The sequence below is a fragment of the Protopterus annectens genome, chromosome 9.part0 (genome assembly GCF_019279795.1).
Source record: "Protopterus annectens isolate FY-2018-M chromosome 9.part0, PAN1.0, whole genome shotgun sequence".
Taxonomy (NCBI): Eukaryota; Metazoa; Chordata; order Ceratodontiformes; family Protopteridae; genus Protopterus; species Protopterus annectens.
In genome coordinates, this window is record NC_056743.1 from 908,723,967 (window position 1) to 908,743,966 (window position 20,000).

Here is a 20,000-nt window from a genome sequence, read left to right on the forward strand (position 1 = left end):
GAAAGTCAGCATTTTGAATTTTGGAATGTCCAGAAAAGTGTTCAAAATCTATAAGTCCAGTATTGGACACAATGAACTGTCCTTTCTGGGTACCAGGAAAAGTCTTGAATTAAAACCTTGTCCTCTTTCCTTTTCTGGGACCGGTTGAATAACCCCCATATCTATGAGGGACATGACTTGTTTCTGGGACTCTGCCCAGTGGTTTTTGTAGCAGATCCAGCCATCTGTTTGGAATTGGCAAAGTATGGAAATGAAATCTGTACCCCTGGGATACTATGTTTAATACCCACTTGTCCTGGGTAATTAAACTGCCAGTTTTGAGCATGAAGTGCTAGCTTTACTCCCAAGAGGGCTGCCAAAAAGTAAGTGCTTGGTGATGGTAGAGGAAAGTCATTGAGACTGCTTACTGTAGGGTTCTGCTTGGTTTCCTTCAGTTTTGGAGGTGGAGGCACCCCATTGCTTTGACCTGCAAGAACCCTGTGATTGATATCTGGAGCCTTTTGAGCGCCTGGATTTGCTTTGCGTGGCTCTGTTGGGCACAGGAAAGGACCAATTTTTAGTAGTCCAGTATCTACTGAACCTGGGTGGCTGCACTTGCAAGAAATCTTTTACAATTTGCATAGATTTAGCTTTGTAGGCTCCGCTTGAGAATCCGCAGCTGTCCGGGGTTCCAGTTCTGCGGTCGCCAGGGGCTGCGTAGGCGCCTCACTGAAAAACGGAGAACCGGCGACAGGCCCAGCAGAGGCCTCGGAGTCTGGCTTGTTCCTAGGCTGCCTGTCCTTATCCTTGCATTTTTTTATGTATGCCGGTCGTTGGCTGCTCCGACGGCATGATATAATTAAATTTCCTACGAAAGTAATGCCGTGCGAAGTCAAAATTGCGTTTGATAGTTAGTTTATTAAACCTAGCACAAAACCGCCAACCTGTGACGTCGTGGTCTGGGCCTAGGCAAGGAATACAATAGGAATGGAAGTCCTTATGAGGTGTCGGCCGACTGGCACTTGCGAACTGCTTCTGCTTCGGGCACCGCGTGGCAAGAAAGACTGAAGAAAATGGCGTCGGATGCCTCTTGTATACCCCTGGCGCACTGAAGTCAGGGAAGAAGCGACAGCAACCGACGCCGGACCAAGACTTTGGAATTCGGGCCAACTGCGGGACCGCTTGACGGCAAGATAACCCAAGTGTGATGACTGCAGCAGTGTAACACGAACATCCCTGCGATTGGTATCTGGAGCCTTTTGAGCACCTGGATTTGCTTTGAGTGGCTCTGTTGGACACAGGAAAGAACCAATTTTTAGTAGGCCAGTGTCTACTGAACCTGGGGGACAGCACTTGCAAGAAATCTTTTACAGTTTGCATAGATTTAGCTTGGTCTTCCATTTTCTTTAAAACCTCTTCTGCCTTATTACCAAACAGAGTATCATGCTGCAAGGGGGCATCCAACAATTTAACTTTAACATGATTAGGCAGATTTTGCTCCTTGAGCCAGGCATGCCTTCTAATCACAGATCCAGTAACGGCGGCCCTACAAGAGGCCTCCAAGGAATCAAAACCACATTGCAAAGTATGCTTTCCAAATTCTTTTAACTCTATTTTCCACACAATCAGAAATCAACATTCATTAAGCCCATAACATGCTGCTGATATTTAAGCATATGAAACTGGCAATTTAAGGCCCTGATTGCCAAGGTTGCAGAACTATAAACCTTCTTTCCCCATCTATCCAGCGCCCTGGAATCTGTCAGAGGAGGTAGGATTTTTGGCTGTAGTGGCCTTTACACCCTTGGGACCCTGAGAAATTGTCTTAGGATCAGCAGCAGGATTTTTGAATAGAAATTTATGGGAGAGTCAGGAACCCTGTAATATCTGCCTGGCTTACTAGGAGCCTGAGGCAGGGAATCAGGAGCCATGCTTGATTCTGAAAACACATCATCAACAATGTCTAATACAGGAGGTATTGCCAAAGGCCTATGCTGAGGAAGAAGGAGGAAATCCCTGAGCCTCTTTTTTGATTCAGTGAAGTCCTGACTCTCCCAGTGAAAATGTTCCCTTAAAGTATGCAAAGTCTCTCCAAAAGAGTAATCCTCAGGAGGAGATGCAGATGGGATGGATTCCACTGCATCAGAATCCTCATAGGGTGGAATAGAAAATACCTGATCAGAAGAAATGAAAATCTGATCTGAAGATTCATAATCAGTGCCTTGCCTAGGCCTCTTAGCAGGGGACAGGGGAAGGGGGTTTGGGAACCCCTGATCAAGGTAATTAAATCCTCAGCCATTTTGATCATCTGTGTTTTAGGCATAGGGGCCTGAGCACGTGGCTCATGCTTCAATTTTTTAGACACAGAAGAAGTTTTTGACCTCGTTTTTGAGGCTGGTGTCGGTTTAATATAAAAATGTTGAGGCCTGAAAACACCCTCAGAAGCTGGTGCCTGCTCAGCGGCTCCGGACCCATCCAAGGGAGAGACATCCGTGGGTTCAATACTCTGAAACAAAAGTAGCGGGTATCAGGGGCTGCGAAAGTGCATCACTGTGTACTGGAGACTGGCTTAGGAGAAGCTTAGTCGGTTTTGGACCGCGACTTTTCTTTGCGTTTTTTTGTGAACTCCGGTAGTCCGATTGCTAACAGACGACATTTCAGGATAATTAAATCTTGAACCAAAACATTCAGATGCAAAAATATACTGACGCTTACAGCGTTGGTTAAATTTAGCACAAAACCGACAGCAAGGCACATTGTGATCTGGGCCTAGGCAAGGAATACAGTACAAATGAAAATCCTTATGAGGAATTTGCTTCCCACAACTAATGAGATTAACTTTTACTGACATAGGTAAGGAGCAAGAAAAAGTTTCCGCAATGGGGTACTTAGCTTTAGTTTGAAGACTTCGGTTCTGAAACTCGAATGTGAAAATTTCAGGAGTCGGCCGACCGGCACTTGCGAACTGCTTCTGCTCCTGGCACCACACGGCAAGAAAGACTGAATAAAATGGCTGCATGTTTTATACCCCTGACAACCTGCCATCATGGAAGAAGAGAAGAGACAGCAACCGACGCAGGACTAAAGACTTTGTTATTCAGGCCGACTGAGGGCAACCTGCCAGCAGATTACCAAAATGTAATGACTGCAACAGTGAAACACGAAGAACATTTAAATTTAACACCAGTCTGTATTACTGTTTTTTGACTTGTTTAACCTGTCATTTGATATTATGTAATATGTTTCTTCCACCCGAAGCAGTGTTCTACACAGAAAACAAATTTAAATACATAAAATAAACATGCAAGACACAAGGTTATATCCTCCCCAAGCAAGTATTTTTTTCAGCATACGAATAGCTTAAAAATGAAGTAAAATGTTTTAACAACATACAACAAAAGAAGAAGTTATGTACTTACCATAACGTTCCATTGTTTGTTGTCCATCTAGCCTTTATTCTTGTTGGTTGGGTTCGGAACAGAGCATAGGTTTCCACTCTGCCTAATGCAAAAGCTCGAAAGCTTCGACTGGCTCGAGTCTACACCCTTCTATCCCACGATTCATATGGAATATCCCCTGGAGTAACTCAAAATTCAGCATCCATCATAAATCCAAACATGTATACATATATATGTGATAATCTGCCCAATCCCCCAGGAGAGGAGGATGGGATGCAAGAATAAAGGCAAGATGTACAACAAATATGGAACATTATGATAAGTACATAACTTTTTAATGTTATGTTGTCCTAACTTGCCTTAATTCTTATTGGCTGGGACAGCATCCCTACCACCTTCATCCTTGGGTGGGTCAGAAAAACAGACTCTTCAATACAGTGGACCCAAAGGAAAACCTCCACCGGGAGGCCACGTCTACTTTGTAATGACTAAAATGTATGAGGTGTCGCCCAAGTAGTAGCGGCACAGAGAGAGTCCATAGCAAGTTTAGCTTGAAAGGCAGAGGACGTTGCAACCGCTCTTGTGGAATGTCCTATTACTCTGCCTGACAGTTGTCTGTTATTGCTGTATGAGAAGGAAATATAGTCTGTAAGCCATTTTGACAGAATCACTTTAGAAACCGGCAATCCTTTCCTTTTGTCTGAAAAGGAAACAACAATCTGATCAGATTTTCTGAAATCTTTGGTCCTGTATAAATAGAAGCTTAACGGTCTGTGTACATCTAATTGATGTAATTTATATTCTGCCTTGTTGCAGTAGGTGGGATAAAACACTGGTAACTCAATAGACCGATTCAAACTGCCCTCTGAACAGATCTTTGGCAAGGAGGAGGAATTAGTTTTTAAATAAACCCCGTCTCTGTGGAACACCATACATGGAGGTCTGACAGACAGGGCCTGGAGCTCTGACACCCATCTGGCAGAGGCAATGGCTACTGAAAAGTTTTTTCCATGACAAACAATTCAAATCACATGATGATGCGGGTTCGAAAGGTGGTAAGATTAAGGTAGTTGGAACAAAATTCAGGTCCCAAGTGGCTGGAGGTTCTCGGATTGGGGGTCTTAACAGGAAGGCACCTTTCAAAAAGGCCTTGCATAATTTGAGGGACATGGACATTCTCATTATCCCAGTACGGAAATTAGATATAGCTGCTAATTGTACCCTGATGGAAGCTGCTGCCCCTTCTTCAAAAAGATTGGAAAGAAATTCCAGAACTGCTGTGACAGGAGCTGTAAAGGGGTCTATACTGTGCTCAACGGCCCAGTATAAGAATATTTTCGATTTACTGGAATACAGTTTCCTCATCGATGGTTTTTGAGAAGAAATCAAAATGTTTCACAGCAGGGGAAAAATCTAGACACCTGGCTATTTGTGGAAATGGAGCAGCCATGCTATCAACTTTAGGTTCTGGATTGACGGATGAAACATTCTGGGTGAGTGGGTCAAGAGGTCTGGAACTGGGTCCAGAATCCACGGTTTCTCCAGAAGATGACTTTGGAGAAAGGGGAACCAAAATTATCGAAGCCAATAAGGTACAATGAGTATCAAGGTGCTGCTCAACATGCTGGCTTTCTGAAGTACTTGGGGTATCAAGGGGAAGGGAGGAAAGGTATAAAGAAGTCCTGGGGGCCAATCGTGTACGAGTGCATCCCTTGGTGACTTCCCCAGAGGGGGAATGAGGGTGAAGTAACTGCTGCACTTGGTGCTGATGGACGTGGCAAAAAGGTCGCAGCAAGGCTGTCCCCATTTTAGGAAGAGCTCTTCTGCAACTTCTTGTTTCAGGGACCACTCATGAGGCAACAGAATAGCTCTGCTGAGTCTGTCCGCTATCATGTTGGATCTTCCCGGGATGTGGGCTGCTATCAGAAAACATTGAAAAGAGACAGCCCATTGCCAAACCCGTAGTGCCTCTCGACATAGGGGGTACGATTTGGTTCCTCCTTGTTTATGTACCACACCACTGACATGTCAGTTTGAATTGCAATAGTTCCTATCGGGAGAAAGTCCTGGAATGCCTACAATGCATAAAGCACCACTGTCATCTCTAGGACATTGATATGCAAGTGGTTCTCGTGTTCTTACCATAAGCCTTGGACAGTTCTTTCCCAGATAATGCCCCCCCCCCGATCAGAGAAGCATCCGTGGTCAGTACAGCAGTCGGTTGCAGAAAAACAAAGGGGTGACTCAAGAACAGATGATGCGTTTGAAGCCACCAGAGACTATCCTTCTAACACGACTGTGTGAGAAAAATCCAATGCGACAGTGGTAGATTCTGCATAGACCACTGGGCAAAGAGTAGCCATTGAAGGATCCTAGAAGTACTAGGAGAATTGCCATCGCCATGGTGCCCAGAACCTGTAAGACAAGCCTCACTTGAACTGTTCTCTTGGATAACAAGCTCCTGATTTGACGGTGTAATGACTAGATTCTTTCAGGGGCAAGTCTTGCCACAATCTCTTTTGAGTCCAACCCTGCACCTAAGAAAGTAATACGCTGTGAAGGCAAAAAGAAGTTATGTCTTACCATAACGTTCCATGTGCATTGTTCATCTCGCCTTTGTTCTTACACACTGGTTCGGAGCTGATCCTCGGCTCAGAGTCGGCCGCATCACAAGCTCTGCATCTAAGAGAAGCTCGAGACTCAGTATGTATCCCATGATCCTCCCTGCTATACCTCAGATCTAGTTTGCAAGAAACTATCTCACTCTAATGCCAACTGCATCAAACGCCTATGCAATCACACATCAAGCAATGAGACACTGGAACTACCACACATATATGTGTAAGGATAGAATGCCACCTAACAATGAGAGGATATTGCAACTCATTCAGGAATAGACCAACCAAACTCCAGTCATACCAGTTCTTCCAGAACGTAGTGGGGGAAGAAGGGAGGTGATTTAAGAACAAAGGCGAGATGAACAATGCACATGGAACGTTATGGTAAGACATAACGTCTTTATGTGACATTGTTCAATCTCGCCGTTTGTTCTTACACACGGGAAGCGTCCCTAGCTCCGTTACACTGGGTGACCCATGGAAGAATGTTCCTGAGCACAGTGGAACCAAAGGAAGTCCTGTCTTTAAAGGCCTTGTCCACCTTGTAATGTGTGATAAACGTATGAGGCTTCGCCCACGTAGCTGCTGCACAAATAGTGTCCAACGGTAATCGAGCTGCATGGGCTAAAGAAGTAGAAATGGCCCTAGTAGAATGAGCCTTAGGTTTTAAAGGTAGTGGTTGATTAGCAGCTGAATGAACAAAATTGATGCACTCCGACAGCCACTTGGATAATGTACCCTTTGATACCGCCATGCCTTTCCTACGGTCTGTGAATGACACAAACAGCTGATCAGACTTCCTGTAAACTTTAGTTCTGTCTAGGTAAAATCTCAGTTGCCTATGCACATCCAATTTGTGCAACATGTATTCCAGTTTATTTGAATGGTTTTTGAAAAACGAGAGTTCTATAGACAACAGAACAGACTTTGGGGAGAAACGATGGGTTTGTGCGTAAGGAAACTCTGTCTGGATGGAAAATCATGTAAGGTGGCCTCACTGACAAGGCCTGTAGCTCCGAAATTCTTCGAGCTGAGGTAACAGCAATAAGAAAAAGGGTCTTCCATGACAAAAACTTAAGTGGGCACGATGACGCAGGTTCGAAGGGCGCTAGCATAAGCTAGGACAAGATCAAGTTTAGGTTCCATGGGAAAATTGGCTCTCGAATGGGTGGGCGAAGATGGAAAGTACCCTTCATGAAGGCCTTACAAAGCCTGTGGAACATAATAGTGGAACCACCTTCACCTACATGGAAGGTGGATATGGCCGCTAACTGTACTCTTATGGTAGATGTAAGAAGCCCCTTCATGAAAAAGAATGGATAAGAACTCCAATATTTTGTGTATCGGGGCTACCAGAGGATCAATACCATGATCTGATGCCCAACACACAAAGCGCTTCCATTTGCTCCTGTATAGCTTTCTGGTGGAGGCTTTATGAGAAGAAATTAGAATGTGTTGCACTGCAGAGGACAAAAGGTCCCACCTGGCTAAAAGTACAGTTTTGTACCTACCATAAATGTAGATGTTCGAAGATCCACATTGCTGCAGTCCTTACATATGGGTAGTCCGCTGTCCTGCTAAAGTATTAGGCTGACGCCGTCCATGGGCTCAGAACTGACATCAGAGTCCAGAATTCAAGAGCGCATGACCGACGCCATTCCTCGATCTTTTTCTTGCCCCAGATGTCAGAAGGCCCAAAAGAAAGCCCACAACCAAAAAAGAATACTTCCCAAAACAAAATATGTACAAATCGGCTACCAAACCATACAAACTATTCCAAAACTATAGAGGGAAGGAGGAGGATGATCGTCAACAATGTGGATCTTGAACATCTACATTTATGGTAAGCAAAACTGTACTATGTTCTTCATCTCACATTGCTGCAGTCCTTACATATGGGTAGAATCCCTAAGCAGAGGTAAAGGGAGGTTGGCAAAATCATAAAGCATTAGGAGCTGCCAAAATCCCTGTAATATTGCAGTGGCAAATCCAGCCCTAGATTTAGAATAAAGAGGAAGGTGGTAATGTTTGAAAGAAAAGTATGCACTGAACTCAAGTAGCTGCCAAAATATCTTTAGTAGCCACCCCTTAAAAAGGCTTTAGAGGTAGCAGTAGCCCTAGTGGAATGAGGGTCTGATTCCAGCCGAATCTCCTTACCATGATGGGAATAACAAAAGCAATGCAAAACCAATCCACTTAGAAATAGTTTGTTTAGAAACAGGCTTTCCCTGAGAACCCAAGGCAAAGAAACAAACAACTGCTGAGACTGTCTGAACCCTTTAGTTCTGCTCAAATAATAACGTAACTGCCTGTGAATATCCAAAGTGCAAATCTTCCCCCTTTATTTTGGGGATCTGCATAAGTAGGCAAATGAATAGTTTGGTTCAAGGCCACACTAGAAACCACCTTAGGCATAAAAGTAGGATTAGTGCAAAGATACCTCTATCCTTATGAAAATTAGGAAGGTTCAACTGCATAAGGGCCTGTAATTCAGAAACCCTTCTTGCAGACGTGATACAACAAAAGCAGTCTTCCAGGACAAAAACTTCAATTCGCAGTAGCTGCAGGCTCAAAAGGAGGTAAAGTAAGTTTTTCCAACACAAAATTGAGATCCCAGGCAGGAGCTACATTTCTTATGTTCTTGCCCCAAGAAATTGCTTAAACAAAGGATGAGAGAACAAAGGAGGTCACAGTCATAGTGAGCAGAAATGGCTGCAGCATGAACCTTATATAGGAGAAAGACAAACCCTTGACTAATAAATCTGTCAGGTATTGAAGAGGAAACACTTAAATCAAGCTTGGACATCAAAGTCCTTTGCTGCTCCAAACAAAAACCTCCTCCATTTATCAGTAAACTTTCCTTGTACTAGGCTTTCTGGCCTCCAAAATAACATTCAAAACTTGTTGGAAGCTGAGACCCTCCAGGGTCTAGAACAGAATATGCCAGGCTGTTAGATGCAGGGATGGAATCCTGACATTGAGGAAATGATTGCCCTCCTGTGACAAGGTCTGTGCGGAATCAAGGCAAAGGCCATGGAGTTCCCGCTAAACTTCTCAGCAGAGGGTACCAGTGCTGTCGAGGCCAATCTGGAGCTATGAATCATGGATGGCTTGTCTTGTCTGTCAAGAGTACCTTTGGGAGGAGAGGAGGTGGAAAGGCATAGACGTGAAGATTGCTCCAACTGAAGGATAGAGCATCCACCTTGCTGTGGGATGAAACAGCTTTGTGCAAAACTTTGGCAACTGGAAATTTAGTGGAGAAGCGAACAGATCTATGTCTGGAGTTCTTACGCCATCAACCTTCGAAATACATGAGGATCCACTTCCACTGTGGGGACCACTGTCTGCTCAACACATCTGCTAAGAGTTCTGTGCTCTGTAGAAACCTTGCCAGAAGATGTAAACTGAGAGCAGTCTCCCACAAATTCATCAGCTTCTGCAAAGAGGTACGAATGTGTTCCCTGCTTGTTGATGTACCACATGACAGTTGTGTTGTCTGTTTGAATCAACACTTGCCCTGGGTAGTAAATCTTTGAAAGCCATCAATGCAAATTGAGGGCTAACAGACTCTCCTTCAAAGTTGATATGCAAATGTTGAAGTCTGGCAGGCCAGGTGTCTTGAACCCATTTTCCATTGAGGTGTGCTCCCAAGCCTTGTCCGAGGCATCTGTCGTTAGAATCTGACTGCCTGGTCGGGTCACAGAGAGTCCCTTGTTTAGGTGACATTCCTGAGCCCACCATAAAATTCCTTTTGAATGCAAGGTATTATTTGAATGACAGTGTCCAGATCTTGGCAGTGTTGTGTCCATACGTTCTTGAGATACCATTGGAGCTTCCTCATATGCAGTTTGACATTGGGAAGCACCAGGATACAAGATGCCATGAACCCCAAGGCTTGAAGGACTGTCCTGCAAAGCCTGGATGCATAGACAATTGATGGAAGTAAAGAGTAAGGTTCTTTTGCTTGTCCGGGGTCAAAAAAGCCATCTGGGAAGCTGTATTCAGTCTCATACCCAGAAAGCACAGAAAACTCTGGACGCTCTGGCCATTTTAATGTGGTAGTATGCGTCCTGGAGATCTACTGCGCACATCCAGTCATCCTTCTGTATAAAGGGAAGGATCAATTGTAGGGTGACCATTCGGAACTTCTCCTTCCTCACGAAGGAGTTGAGTTTGCCGAGATCCAATATTGGTCTCCAGTCCCCTGCCTTTTTTGGAACTAAAAAGACCCTTGAGTAAGTTCAGGATCCTCTCTGGTCCGCCGGGACTGGTTGGATGACTTTTTTCGAGCAGCTTTGTAATTTCTACGGCTGCTGGATCTCGCAGATGGGGTGGAACATCTGGAAATCTCTTTTGTGTGGGGGGGATGGACATAAAAGGAATGTTGTATCCTCTGGTTACTATGCTTTGTACCCAAGAATCTGAGGTAAGGTTTAGCCAGGCCTCTGGGTACAAAGCCAAGTGACCCCGACTGCCTCCAGAGTAGGACAGTTGGGCCTCCACTCATGAGTGCTGAAAAGGCTTCCCAGGGACAGTATCCCTGTCGCCCTGATGCTGCGGACCTCCTCTGCCACCTGGGCGGCGTCTTCCATTCCCACCCCCCCCTCTGCCTCTGGAGGGGGCATCACTCTGTGCGGCCTGGTAAGATCCCAGAGTCTTACGGAACCACATTTTTCTGCCTCGTTGCCCTTTGGGGTATGGTCTAGTCGGAGCGGAAAAACGGACCCCTACGGCAGACAGGGTCTTACCGTCTAGCTCGCACCGAGTAGAGTCTCCTTTACTTTGGGCCCAAACAAGGTGGCACCATCAAAGGGGGCGTTGGCAAAGGAAGACTTAAAGGCTTCCGCAAAGGAGCACAGCTGCATCTAGGATTGTCTACGTAGAGCAATCGCTGAGATTGCAGCCCTACTCGAACCTTCGGCTGCATACGAGATGAGCCTCATGGACGAGTTGACTATTGAAGTGAGGGTGTTGAGCTGTGCTGTCACTTTGTCCGAGACAGCAGCATCTGTGTTACCCTGGAGAGCATCTCCCAACTCTTTAATGAGATCCCTCTGAAGTCGCGTAAAATGCATCAGGTAGTTCAGCGAACGAATGGAAACGGTCGCCAAGCTAAATACGCGCTTCCCATACCTGTCCATAGTCCTAGAATTCTTATTAGAAGGATGGACAGAGGAAGATGCTTCGGACATTTCCTTTTTCGTGGCTGCCGCTACCACCATAGCATCGACTGGGACTCCTTTGGTAAGACAAGTCTTGTCCTGGGGGGCAGTAATGTACTTGTTCGGTCTCCGAGGCACTGGTTCCACTGTGTCTGGTGTCTCCCACGCCCTTCGAGTTATCAGGTCTATTAGATCGTCGAAGGGCGGGGTCACCCAGGAGGTAGAAGGTTGAGTTCCAAACGCCTTCAGCAACACCAATTAGTCTTCAGTGGGGGCAAGTGACTGCCAATCACCCCTCTGTCTTAAGATCTCTAGGATGTCAGCAAACGAGACATCATCAAAGGGGGAATGTGGGGACCCCTCTGCCTCATCCAAATTGGTGTCAGATGTTAGAGATTCCTGTGGGGAATCAATGTGCCTCCTCTTGCACAATCTTTTCCTCGGAACCTCATCAGAGGGGGCATCTGGCGAAGCCTCCGAGGAACAGGGGACACCCTCTGGGACTAGCTGAGGTGTTGGGACTCTACGCTTGGGAGGGATCGCGGGTACAGAAGTAGAACGTGGCCCTTTAGGGGAAGGAGATGACTCACATAGATGTCTTCTCAGACAAGACCTTCCTCATAAGATCGAAAGCCCCCGCCCCCCGGGCCGAGGAATCCTCCGGATCCGACACCGGGACCAGGGGGTCCGACCCAGAAGACGGAGCTGAACTGATCTGCGCCGAGGCCCCAAGGGGGAGAGTCGGGACCGAAAACTCGGTTACAGCTCTCGGCCCCGGAACCAAGGGGAGACAGTCGGCTCCGCGATTCCTCAACAGGCTCCGAAGGCGTCGAGGTCAGTGGTGCCGATCGCACAGTGGAAGGCTACGGCACAGAGGGTTCCACTATCATCAGTTCATCTTCTCCCGGCTCCGAAGACTGGATAGGTCTCGAAGGAGGATCCGTCGGAGACACAGGGAGGGCTTCCAGTTTCGACGCCAATTGGGACGAAACCACAATTAGCTTGGACAGAGCAGTGTTCTCCATAAGCTTCTGTACCACACTGTCCACGTCAGTTTCAGATAAAGGCCTAGAAGAACGGGTCGAAGGGGCCGAAGACGGCACCGATCAAAGAATAAACGGTGGAGGCAGCTCCGACACCGGTTCCAAGACCTGGGGCTCGATCAAATGTAACCGTTCGATACCCGGCCCCGAGGTCTGTGGAGCCGGCGAACGAACTTTGGAAGAGGTACTGTGAGCAGAGGACCTGGGCTCAGACACCTTGGACGTCTTCGACCCATTCGAAGACCTAGAAGTTTGGTCAGCCTTCTCCAAGGCTTCCAAGAAGTCTGGCTTGATTAAACCTCTGTATCAGCTTCCTGCACCTCTCCATCATGACCCTTCCACTGAAGGAGTGGCAAATAGAACAATCCTCCTGCAGGTGGAGAGGGCCAAGACAGTAGACGCAGGAAGCATGATTGTCGGTGATGGACATCTTTTGTCCACACTGGCACCTTTTAAATCCAGATTTAGCCTTTTCAGACATATCAGCCATAAATCAACTAGCCAAGAATTATGCTAACAACACTATACCTAGGTTACTATGAGTAGAATAGTCCTAAATTAACTATGTAAATATATCTAAAGATAATAAGTGAATATGAAACACAGCACACGATAATAATGTCAAATACTATGAAAAAAAGTTTACAAAAGTTCTACAAAACAACTGCCAGAGCCCTGACAGAAAATTTTTAGGCCTAAGCCCTAAGATTATCTATATAAAGTCTCTAATGGTAACAACTATTTAAATATGCACACACACACTATACCTGGCTAAATATATATATATATAGAGAAAAGATTATAGAACTAAATTATTGAAAAAAATAGAAATTGTTTAGTGGCCCGAGCTCTCTCAATGCGATCAGCTGCAGCGGCAAACTAGATCTGAGGTATAGCAGGGAGGATCATGGGATACATACGGAGTCTCGAGCTTCTCTTAGATGCAGAGCTTGTAATGGGGCCAACTCGGAGCATCGGCTCCAAACCCGTGTGTAAGAACAAACGGCGAGATTGAACAATGTCACATCAAGGCATTTTTTTTTTAAAGCTTATTGTAATGCCTAACCTGGACAAAAGAAGTATGGTTTCGTCCCTTGCCTATAGTAGTAGATGCTTGGTGGTGCTGGTCTGGAGCCAATCTAGGTATGGAAACACAGACTCAGAGACGTCTCAAGTGAGCCATAACCACTGCCATACATTTGAACACTCTGGGGGTTGCAGTGAGACCAAAGGGCAGGGCCCGAAATTGGTTAATAACTGGCTCCCAACCAAAGTGTATGTCCTGGATCACCTGTCCATCTTTATGTGGTAGTACGCATCCTGGAGATCTATCAAGCACATCCAATCGTCTCTCCCCCCAGAAAGGGGAATATTGACTGCAGTGTTACCATCCAGAATTTTTTTTTTTTTTTAAACAGACCTGTTCACTCTGCTGGGATCCAAAATGGGTCTCCAGTCCCCTGCTTTTTTTTTTTTTGGAATTAAAAAAAAAACCTCGAGTAAGTTCCGGATCCAATTTGGTCTGCGAGGACATGTTGGCTGACTATCTTAGCAACTTTTCTATCTCTAATATTGCATGATCTCTCTGATCAGGTGGGACATCTGGAAAGGACTGATTTACCGGGGGAGGGGGGTTTAAAAGGGTAGATAATAACCTCTGGAAAGGATTGTTTGTACCAATTTATTGTTAGCCAGGCGTTTGGGTACAGTGACACGTGTCCTCCAACTGCCTCCAGAAATGGCCAGACGGGCCTCCTTTCAGGAGAGCTGGAAGGGCCCGTCAGAGAACTAGCTCTGTCGCTCTGACTCTGCACACCCCCTCTGCCATGAGGTTGGCATCTTCCATCGTTACTTCCCCTGTGCCCCTGGGGGAAGTGACAACACATGTTGGAAAAACCTTTCAGGGATTTGTGGAACCACATTTTTCCACCTCTCTGACCTTTGGAATAAGGTCTAGTGGGAATGGAAAAATGGACTCCCTACAGCAGATAAGGTTTTCCCTTCCTGTTCACACCTGGTCAAGGTTTCTTTCACTTTAAGCCCGAACAAGGACGAGCCATTAAAGGGCGTATTAGTGAAGGAAGATGAAGGGTTTGGCAAAATTGAATAAACGCATCCAGGAATGCCTCAAGGAAATTCATGTACCTGAAGCCATGCTCGCTCCATCAGCAGCATATGAAATCAGTCGCATGGAGGAGTTAACAGAGTTGAGGGTGGAGAGCTGACAGGAAACTTTATCTGCGATCCCTGAAGCTACAGTACCCTGAAGAGCATCGCCCTCTCCCTCAGGAGATCTTTTTGTAGTCTCATGAAATGGGTTAAGTAATTCAGCGACCGCAGTATAAATGCTGCTGAAGAAAAGGCACACTTACCATATCTGTCCACAGTCAAAAACTCTGTTTGGAGGATGGACAGAAGAGAAGGTCTCTGACAACTCCTTGGTGGACACTGCCACCATCACATCTACAAAGACACCTCTAGTTAAAAATTCCTTCTCCGCAGGAGCTGTAATGAATTTATTGCGCCTCTGAGGAACAGGTTCCATTGTATCCGAAGAAGTCCATGCCTTACGAGAGATTACATTCATTACTTGGTTGTAGGGAGAGGACACCCAGGAGGTGGAAGGGTGAGACCCAAAAGCCTCAAGGTATACAGACTCATCCTCTGAAGGGTTGATGGGCTTCCAGCCACCCCTCGGTTTAAAGGAACTCAAGAAGGTCAGCGAAAGGAGACATCTTCAGAGGGGAACCGTGGGGACCTTTTCTGAATCATCCAGGTCAGTATCTTAAGTGATAGACTCATCAGGGCAGTCTATGTGCTTCCTCTTGCAATATCTCTTTCGAGGAGGGGGTACTCTGGTGAAGTTTCGGGAGAGATGATGCTGCCCACAGGGGGATTCTGGGGTTCTGGGACTCTACGCTTGGGGGGGGGGGGGTAGTGCTGAGACCAACACTGGCGTCTGTGAAAGAAGAAACGTTAGGGTACAGTGTAGCAGTACCTTCTCCATCAGCTCAAAATACCCTCACTCTGCTCAGAAGAGGTCCCTGGCTCCAAGGAGAGAGAGGAATGACCCTGGGGAAGAGCAGGGGACTCCGAAGCAGATGTAGCAGCCGAGCTTAACCTAGCCGAGGCACTGATGGGTATCGTCTGATCAGACAACTATCCGCGCAGACTGCCCTCCCCAGACCCGACTGGTGAACATAGTCTCCTAGACCCCTCTACATCTGAAGGAAGCAAAGAGGTCGGAGCAGATGACAGAACTGACGAGCCTAAGGGGAGGTCTTGGTTCCGACGTCTCCACTACTATTTGACCCATGATCTCTGTCGCCGAAGACTCAAGCGGGATCGGAGGAGTCGAAGTCGAGAGACAAGCTTTGGATGGCTCCAGTTCCTTTGTGTCCAGAGACCAACATTTCTGCCAAAGCCGGTGTTTGGAGTAGTCTCTTTACCACCCACTCCACGTCTTCATTAGATAAGCTCCTGGAGGAATGGGAGGATATCTAAGGAGACCTTGCCCTCTACAACATAGGCGATCTCAGTATGAGAGTGACCGGCTCAAAGGTTGGAGACAGTCTTACAGTCAGTAAACACAGATGGAGCCGAAAAGAAAGATTTCAATTTGTCGGAGACAAGAGCCCTTGGTTCTGAGACTACCACTTTTTTTGGTGGCTCCCATGCTGGAGCCGAGGCAGCAGACAGTTTATGCCCTTTTTTCACCTTTTGGAGAAGATGATGATTAGGAGCTCTGGGATCCCCTCAAGAGTTTTTGTGAAGGGAACCTTTAATAATTTCCACTAAAACCATGACAAATGGTACATGCATCTTGCAAATGCAGGACACCAAGGCAATGTGTACCTAGTGTGCCCGTCTGTAATTGACATCTTTTGGTTACAGCAATCACATTTTTTAAACCCAGACTGCCTATGTTTTTTCTGTTCCTTTTGATCCTTAGACATTGTTTATCTCAATAAGCACCAACAACTAGAAAACCAAGCAAACAAATCATTTGGCTGTTACAACCACAAACCCAAAAACTGACATGTGTGTGTGTGTGTGTGTGTGTGTGTATAATATATACATATATATATATATATATATATATATATATATGTATGTATATATATATATATATATATATATATACACACACACACACACATACGCTTACATACTCTTAACCCAACAATGGAACTCTTTCCCCACACACCTATGCAACCTACCTAACCATATACATTTCAAATCTCAGCTACTCTCTCTTCTTCCAAATAGGAATGCCCTTGCCATGCTCCAACTTAAACCCCTCCCTCCCTCATTCCACCTTGCACGGACTCATCCAACTAACTCTATTACTTCATCCCACCCAAAACAATCCCTTCCCCCTACCAAAAACTAATTTCCTCTCTAATATCTACTGCACTATACTCTCCAATCTCAATTATACTATTACCCTCTCCATGCATAATATTTTCCTAACCTACTAATGGCTAGTAGCTATATATTTTGAAATGTTAAATCTACAATTGAGTTTATAACAAAAATATTCACTATGTAAATGTTGAAATTTCTCTATTGAATTATGTCTTTTCATTTTTATAACATTGTGACAAGCCAATTACAAATATCATGGAGCTTATCTGTAAATGTTTAATTAGCTGTATAAACTATGTCCTTTTGTAACACGTAAATTCTAACTTGCAATTATTGTGGAGCTTTTCTCCCCGGGCCTCCACTGAAAACAGGCTCTTCTTAGCCCAGTGGACATCCCCGGTCAAACTTAAATTAATATATATACATATATAAATATATAAACACAACCAATATAAACTACTAATATACTAGAATTACTAACCTACTAGCTAGATACAGAAGGAACACTGCACAACAATAATATTTTATATATATATATATATATATATATATATATATATATATATATATATATATATATATAAACACTATCGAAATGCCAAAAAGGCTTGAGGAGAATCCTCCAGGTTAAACGGATTCTTCTGATTATACAGGGAAGACAAGCACACATGAGAGAAGGGGAGCTGCCCTCTACGTTAAACGGGCCGCCGAGAGCCCTCTAACTTAAACGGGATCTCACTACGAAAGGAAACTCTTGGGAGACTATCTGGGAAGATGGATAGGCCTGACGAACAGAGGGAATTAAACCTTGCTACTATCACAACTAAGATTACTCTAGTCGCACACAGAAAAAAATGTTGGGAATAAATTTTCTTTAAGAAATTTAAAATATGACAAGAAAAAATATTACTTGGCCAACGAGCTAGCCAGAAGACATCTCTTTCTTGAGTGGCAAACAAGATCTAAGGATATTCCATATGCATCATGAGACAGAGGGCAGGTAGCCTCGAGACAGAGGGCAGGTAGCCTCGAGACAGAGGGCAGGTAGCCTCGAGACAGAGGGCAGGTAGCCTCGAGACAGAGGGGGGCAGCCTCGAGACAGAGGGGGGGCAGCCTCGACACTGAGGGACAGGGGCAGCCTAGACAGAGGGGGGCAGCCTCGAGACAGAGGGGCAGCCGCGAGACTGAGGGGGGGCAGCCTCGAGACTGAGGGGGGGTAGCCTCGAGACTGAGGGGGGGTAGCCTCGAGATTGAGTAGCCTCAAGATAGAGGGGGGGTAGCCTCGAGATAGGGAGGGGGGTAGCCTCGAGCCAGTCAAAGTTTGAGCTTTTGCATTAGGCAGAGTTGGAACAGATGCATGGTTCCGAACCCAACCAGCAAGAATTAAGGCGAGACAGGACAACATAACATCTGGACTTTGCATTATGGAGCAGATGGGGCAGAGTACTTCCTCAATCCTACCATTAAGGCAATTTGATGTCTTAACTGTTTAATTACTTTCAGAACACACATCCACTAAAGAACAACTAAGAAAAAATATACCCAACAATCTCCCATTATGCATGTGTGTATTTGAGTATACATACACATGGACAAACTAATATATTCTACAACCATCTTATAATTCCAGGAATCATGACCATTCAGCTCCTTACTGCTAGAACCCAAAAACAAGCTTCACTGCACACATCACTGCTTCTCCATTCTGACAGATCCAAAAAAGCTATCAAACCAACAGTTTTTTTTAAACATTAAACTGTGCAATAGGAACCACAGAAGAAAACAATTCATGCAACTGTCCATAACCACCTAAAGCCCAGTCAGCAGAAACAAAGGCAATTGCTGTAGCAGAGTCAGTAGGAAACAGTACTCAAAGAAATTTAAAAAAAAAATGGATAAATTAAAGTGATCTGGTGTGTTTGGTACATGAAACACCTAATGCTCCATATGTTTAGGAAACCAGATGGTTCCCTAAATCTAATCTACAGTATGGGGGTATTGTGTGCATCACACACCAGACTTCCAACTATTTCATATGGTACAAAGATATGTATATTAAAATATATTTACACCCAATAAATACTCAAGCAATGATTACAGTGACAATACCTGTACTACAGAAACATTAGAAAGCAAACAGATTAACTCACATCATTTAATAAATTCTCACACCACTCAGATTCAAAGTTTTACATTAACAGTAAAAGATAAAAATCAGAAATACTTGGATATCTGACCTACTCACCTTCTGCTTTGCTAGTCTCTTTCTGAAAGTCTCCCAACGTTGTGTTGAATTACGGAGTTTAGGGAAGTCACTCTGCAGTTGTTCCTGTATTTGTAGCAAGATGTTAAGAACTACATCCATTAAATTCAGAGGCAACTGCCTGCATTTCTTTAGTAAAACTTTGGCATGTAGGACACTATACGTCTTTGGATGGATTTAAGTACATGTGAGAAAACTAGATTTCATTTGCTTATGTGAGCCATTCACTGGGTAACAGTAGATCTGCTCTGACATCATCATCATCATCAAATTTGTCAGGAACACACAACACTTTAATAGAGAGACTCAAAGCCTGTTTTAACTAGGAACACTGGTGGGTATGCAACTTGAAGCAGTGGAAACCATACCAGCATTTAAGATTCAGTCTTGTATTCAATGTCACCTGCAGTATACATGCATAAAATGTGGGACATTACAGGTTAACAGAGCTCAAGCTATCAAAAACTGCTTAGACAACAGTTCTAATTGCCCCAAGTCAGTATTTTAATGGTCGCCTGCAACACAGGATGAATTCTGAATGGCTTATCCTTAACGAAACATGTTATGGGGTAGACAGATGTCCTAGAAAATCAGCAGCAGTTAAGACTTGGAAGTGGAAATTCATAGCTAATCTTCAAAATAAGAACCCTTGCCATTGTTTAGGACTTTCACCCAAAGCTTAACAGAGAATTACTGCTCAAGGCACATACTCAAGAAATAAACTGTTCCTTCTCCTGATCTACCAGTACCCAATTGTGCATTGCTGCATCTTGATTGCAAAGCTGTACTCTAAGGGCTTTAAGGAACTGTTGCTGTCAGCAGCTAATTCAAATAATTTCAACAAAGATCTTATTACTCTGGGGCTATGCTATCTGCCATGTTGTGCAATACTGCCTTTAAATGTTTACATTCTTCGTCAAAGAATCACACAAATTAGTTACATCACTAGTTGCAAGAATAATGGATAAGTTCTTGTCAAATCAGTCAACCTGGAAAACAATCCTCCTGAGTCCTGTAGGCAAGCTCATACTTTCACTTCAGGATGCAGCAACTTTTTTCAGAATTTCCAATATTTGGGGGTGAAACCTTTAGCCATAATGACGCATGTCACTGTGTAACATGCCAACTAGTTAAGTGTATTCTACTGCAACCACCACTTTACCACTTAG

At 44.8% G+C, this 20,000-nt stretch overlaps 1 protein-coding gene across 1 annotated transcript in view; it reads right to left on the reverse strand.

Moving 5' to 3' along the window:
• The window catches only part of PRIM1 (DNA primase subunit 1), a gene marked incomplete in the record, with an annotated part of 324,551 nt that overhangs the window by 165,272 nt on the left and 139,279 nt on the right, over positions 1 to 20,000 (reverse strand). Inside the window, 1 exon segment of the mRNA XM_044083646.1 lies at positions 18,814 to 18,905. Coding sequence (XP_043939581.1) covers positions 18,814 to 18,905 — 92 coding nt within the window.